Source organism: Oratosquilla oratoria, chromosome 30 (genome assembly GCF_046742065.1).
Source record: "Oratosquilla oratoria isolate Oo_2021 chromosome 30, ASM4674206v1, whole genome shotgun sequence".
In the NCBI taxonomy this organism is placed as follows: Eukaryota; Metazoa; Arthropoda; class Malacostraca; order Stomatopoda; family Squillidae; genus Oratosquilla; species Oratosquilla oratoria.
In genome coordinates, this window is record NC_134806.1 from 16,133,769 (window position 1) to 16,140,399 (window position 6,631).

Sequence of the window (6,631 nt, forward strand, 5' to 3'; positions counted from 1 at the left end):
CACACACACACACACACACACACACACACACACACACACACACACACACACACACACACACACACACACACACACACACACACACACACACAAACACACACACACACACAATTACACACACACCTACACAAACTAACCCACGCATACACACAAAAAACATACACGAAAATAGACAGACAGACAGACAGAAACACACATAAACACACACACACACACACACACACACACACACACACACACACACACACACACACACACACACACACACACACACACACACACACACACACACACACACACACACACACACACACACACACACACACACACACACACACACACACACACACACAACTAATGAATGACTAATGCATGAGTGAGCAGGTGAATGGGGCAGCGAATAAGTAAGTGAGGGAGTGAATAATTATACGAATGATGAATGATCATAACGTGAGTGACTGAATGATCAGTTGCCGAACATCCGCTCCCTCACTACTCACCCTCGACCTTGACTTTCAGATCCTGGAGGTGTCGACCTACTACTTAAACCTGACGAAGGCCAATCTAAAGCAGGAGGACCAGTGGGAGCTCGAGTACAACATGACCTCCTACTTCGATCTGCAAGCGGTCAGTGCCTCCGAGTTCGACCGGCTGGCGCAGAACATGAAGGTGAGGGAGACGGTGGGAGACATATATATATATATATATATATATATATATATATATATATATATATATATATATATATACAAACACACTGATACACGGCAATGAATATTTACATTCTACTGGCAGAACCTCCAGTCCTCAAACAGCTAAACCCGTCCTGTGTTTACTCTTCACAGAAGAACGCAACCGTCTTCAACAAGTACTACTCCGTCAACACGGTTCAGTTCGAGAAAGGGACCTCTACTTCGTGTGACGAGAAGTGCCGGAGGGTTCACTACTGCGCAGCAGTTGAGGTCGACTACAACCGCTTCAGGAGTTGCAACGGGAGGAGTGACGCTTCGTCCCTTGCGGCGTCCTTGAAGATGATTATGTCTCTGGTCGGGATTGTCCGCATGGCGGGCGTGTGGTGGTGGGCTTGAGACTATAGGATATGGTGCATATCTTAGGCCTCATTCCTTTCCTTGCAGAAGAGGAAGGAGCAACCCTCTCGTATTCATAATAAAATCACTTAGTGACAAGGAAAGAGTTTGTAAAAAGATATATTAATTCTCTGGATAAAGAGGGCTTCCCTGACAAAATTTTCACACTGAATGAGAATCAGACAAGAGACAATGGTCTCAAACTGTCCGGAAATAGATTCAATTTGGAAGTGGGTAGAAACAACCGTGTAGTTAATGAGTGGAATAAACTTCCTGCAGAGGCAGTGCAATGTAGTTCAGTTCGAAGCTTTAAAAATCATTTAGATAAACACCTAAGCAAGATGCTGTAATGATTATTGCTTATTTCATATTATTTGTTTTTGTTTTGTTATCATTTGTCTGTTTGATTCTCATTATTAGTTATATGTCAATTTATTACTATTTACTATTTACCTGTTTGTTTATTATCTAACTATACCTATGCATTCATTTATGTATTTTATTTGATATTTACATTATTATAGTTTTTATTTATTTATTATTATTATTATGATTTTTTTCGCATCCGATCTAGATATGGACCAAAAGGTCTCCTGTCGGCATGCTCCGCCTTTGTAATCCCTTTGTAATCCCTTTGTAAAGATGGTCTGACGGTATCTAGAATTAAGTTATAACTTAAAAAAACGAAGAGAAAAAGAATAGATCGGAAAACTAAGAAAACATACTTTAGCTTTTTGTCGACGAAATTAATTCTAGTATTTCCCACGATTGTAGTCAGATAATTTTATTAATCTTATTATAACTAGAAATATATGTATTTTTATTCAGGCTAACGCAAAAGGACAACGATTATCTTTGTGTATTTGAATTGATACATGATTTGAAACTTTTGTAGTTCACTTTCTTTGATGCGGGAGATATTTTGTAGAAGCAAGCGAGGTGTTATTCTACTCTAGTAGTATATAAATAAGGTTAATTTCACCACGTTATTTTCACACCAGGAAGAGTGAGCTACAAAACTCTCATGTCATTTACAAATGCACGAAAGGTAACTGTGAATCTTTTCTTTCAATATGCAGTGTCATGACGACGATAAAGCTTCATTCTAGTTTGGGTTGATCTCTAGTACACAACACACGAAAATCATGCAATATTTACACACGGTCAAAACATAATCCGGAAAGACTTAGAGAACAATACTTAAGTTCTATGAAGATGTTCGAACTCGAGAAGACTACGAATACTCAAGGCATTATACATTAAAAACTGCAGTTTAGATTCGAATGTGCAAGCACGTGACCTGACGTCATTACCAAGGATAAGGACATAGAACAATGGGAATTAATTTATTCAATAATAACGACAACAAAGATCAGAAATATTTCCCAGGTATCTGATGAGCTCTCTTAGTCAATTGAGAAGGCTCAGTAGAAATCAAATCCTAACTGGAAGAAATGAATATTTATGAGCAAGCTCTACAGAAATTAGACCCTACCCAAAGGAGAATAATCGGGACAAAAGTAATCATCTTATAATATAATTTATTTTATATTATTTGTTTTTGTTTTGTTATCATTTGTCTGTCTGATTTTCATTTATTATTAGTTATATGTTAATTTATTATCATTTACTATTTACCTGTTTGTTTATTATCTAACTATACCTATGCATTTATTTATGTATTTTATTTGTTATTTACATTATTATAGTTTTTATTTATTATTTTATTATTATGATTTTTTTTTCGTATCCGACCTAGATATGGACCAATAGGTCTCCTGTCGGCATGCTCCGCCTTTGTAATCCTTTGTAATCTTAAAGATATCAAACAGTGTAGACTACAGTGTCATCTTCAACAAAATTTACCAACAGAAAGAATTGCTGGTTCTCTACATTTTGAATACAAAAAGGGAGGCTGTTGGGGAAGGAAGCTAGAAGTGAACATAAGAACAAAAGACCATAAGAATGAAGGAGACTGCAAGAGACCATGAGGCCTACACTAGGTAGTTCCATGTCCATTACCAACTGTCATCCCCATCCATAAAGTTGTCTAACCGTTTCTTAAAACAACTGATAGTTTCAGCACTCAGTTGGTTACTAAGTCTGTTCCATTCGTTGACCACTATATAAGAGAGGAAATAAGGAAAAAGAGAAGAAGTGGAGGAAGAGAGAAGGGAACAGAGGCGGAAGTGGAGGAAGAAGGAAGGGAATAGGGGCGGAAGTGGAGGAGGAAAGGAGGTAATGAAGGCGGAAGTGGAGGGAGAATGTAGGAGGTGATTTTAAAAAGAGAAAACGGGGTATGGGGAAGGCGTATTGTGTTGGTTAGAAAAAGAGTCATGAGTCAATAGCTTTCCCTCATTGTACCTCATCCTAGTCGAGCAGCCGCCATGAAAAGGGGAAAAAAAATCAAGGATGAAAATGCAGAGAGGATTTGCATCGCATAAACACGCACGCCAGTCCATGTGCACGGAAAACACACACACACACACACACACACACACACACACACACACACACACACACACACACACACACACACACACACACACACACACACACACACACACACACACACACACACACACACACACACACACACACACACACACACACACACACACACACACACACACATACACACGCTAAGGTAGTGCCAGTACTTACATCAGTTGATGAGAAGGCAATAAATAATCATCAACCAATTTCTATCCTCCCAGAATTTAGCAAAATATATGAAAAGATAATACGTTCCTGTCTCATGTCATGAGTTGAAAATAATAATCTCTTAGTTAAACAACAGCCTGATTTTAAAAGTCAGTATTCAACTGAAACAGGTATTTTACAATTCGTTAGTCGTTTGCATAAATACTTGGGGAAGAAACATTTTGTTGTTGGCATTTTTATTGACCTACCCAAGGCATTTACAGGTCACAATATTATGCTCTATAAACTAGATCATATATAAGGCACAGGGGTTAAATATATATATTATTTCAGAGCTATTTAAGTAACAGAAAAGAGTCTATTGTAATAAATCATATTCGTCAGTTAAATAAATAAGCAAGATGTACCAGAAGGATTATAATTTTTTTTTAACATATACAGTATAATTACTTCTATTTCCAAAGTTAAGTTTACTATTTATGCTGATGATATTACCTTATTACTGAAAGATGTGCCACAACGATCATCCCATTTTTCTTAAAATATAAACAATGTAACTAATTCTATTTCCAAAGTTGAGTTTACTATTCATGCTGGTGATATTACCTCATTATTGGAAGATGTAAATATCAATACATTGCGTGGAACTGGAACTACTGAGTCAAGTAATATAGATCTTTGTATTAAATTAAATAACTTGGAAATTAATATTAAGAAAACAAATTACACATTCTTTCAAAACAGGCCTGTAAAGCATGTTTTTTCTACTGTATTGTTAAATAGCGAACAGTTAACCAGGTTCACTATACCAAATTTTTCGGTGTTAAAATTGATGAAATCTTAAACTGGAAAGTACATATTAATTAAATTTGCTTAAAACTATAAAAAATAAATAGTATCTTATATAGAGTTTGTTATAATTTAACTGAGGAAGCTGAGTTTACATTATAGCCTTTATTATCTACATCTCACATTTTGTGTTTCGCCATGGGTATGTATCTGCCCATCATTTCTAAATAAATTACCCAATTCACAGTTCTTTCGATGTAATTTCCATAAAAAACTTGATCCAACAGATGAATTATAGAAATCTAGGAGTATTCTAAAACTATAATACACAAATACTTCACTCTGCAATTAAAATTTAAAGAGAATTCTTTTAATACTAGGAGTAATAATGTAACCTGTATTTAAGACTAAACTATTTAAAAATAGTATTACAAAGTTTGATCCAGAATTTTTCAATAGTTTGTCTAGGAGGTTGTTTAAGCAAATTGAAAAAAAAGAGTTAAATATTTATTTGTCAAATGTACAGTTTTAGAGGCAGCGTAATTGCGTAAGGAATTTGAGAGGATATTCTTCATTGTAACTATCGTGATGTTGTATTCTGACTAACATTTTGTGTTTTGTTAAGTTTAGCCGTATATCTCGACTGAAAAACTGTGCTCATTGCTTTAGTAATGTTTTCATTTGTCTTTTTATCTTGCCAGATTTCTTTTTGTATTGAAATCTGTTTGTTTTAGGAGTTACCACTCGACAGACTGTACCAAGCTCTGACATAGTGTTATGTCTTTATATGTTTGTATCTGTAGATAAGGGCAATATACTTACTTTACTTTACACACACACACACACACACACACACACACACACACACACACACACACACACACACACACACACACACACACACACACACACACACACACACACACACACACACACACACACACACACACACACACACACACACACACACACACACACACACACACACACACACACACACACACACACACACGCCTACATCTCCTCTCCACGTACACACGTGAACACGAAAAACACAGGCAATACTCTTCACCCCTCCCTATTGTCTGACTACGCGAAGCACAGTAAAGTGAATACGAAATCATATAATGATCTAATCAGCTTCCAGGAAGCTTAATTATACGGAGTATAGGTTTATGGCATCTCATAACAGAAAAGCAGGTCGGACGGAGACCATTTGGTACATGAAAAGGGTGGATGAATCAAGATGAATAAGAAAGTGAATGCATAGAAGACTGTGTAAGAAATTAAGTAAGCTACTACTTAATGGATACATAAGTTTATACATGATTGATACATAAGTTGGATATATAAATTAATAATTACTCTGATAATTTGATCAAACAAACAAATGAATGAATAACTTGACTGAATAACAAACAAACAAACAAACAAACAAAAATAAACACAAACAAACAAATAACAAAACAAACGAACAAAAACGAAACAAAAACAAAAAATAAACAAATAAACACACATACATACATATATCAATTATATACATAATACAAACAAACAAGCAACAAAATAAACAAACAAACAAACAAATGAACCCAATTAGAAGTGAATAAACAGGAAATATATGAAAATATGTATAAATGAAGAAATAGAAAAAAGATGTACGGATGTAATTAGACAAAAATGTTCAGTGATTTATGGACATATAAGCTTAGAGGAGAAAAATAAAAAAAGGAAGAAGAAGAAGAAGAAGAAGAAGAAGAAGAAGATGAAGTAGAAGAAGAAGAAGAAGAAGAAGAAGAAGAAGAAGAAGAAGAAGAAGAAGAAGAAGAAGAAGAAGAAGAAGAAGAAGAAGAACGAAGAAGAAGAAAAGTAGACGAAGATGAAAAAGAAGAAAAAGAAGAAGACGAAAGATAATGAAGAAGAAGCAGAAGAAAACGAAGAAGAAGAACAAGGAGAAGAAGAGGAAAAAGTAGAAGAAAAGAGCAAGAAGAAGAAGAAGAAGAAAGAGAAGAACCTGAGGAGAAAGAAGTAGAAGAAGAAGAAGAAGAAGAAGAAGAAGAAGAAGAAGAAGAAGTAGAAGAAGAAGAAGA

General features: G+C 35.3%; 1 protein-coding gene across 2 annotated transcripts in view; it reads left to right on the top strand.

Moving 5' to 3' along the window:
• The window catches only part of LOC143041042 (acid sphingomyelinase-like phosphodiesterase 3b), a 151,976-nt gene extending 147,317 nt beyond the window's left edge, over window positions 1-4,659 (top strand). For both annotated transcript variants that reach the window (XM_076212649.1, XM_076212648.1), the window contains exons 11-12: window positions 520-669; window positions 846-4,659. In XM_076212649.1, coding sequence (XP_076068764.1) covers window positions 520-669; window positions 846-1,088 — 393 coding nt within the window. In that variant the 3' untranslated portion in view covers window positions 1,089-4,659. The remainder of the gene's footprint in view (window positions 1-519; window positions 670-845) is intronic.
• Window positions 4,660-6,631: the final 1,972 nt, after the last annotated feature.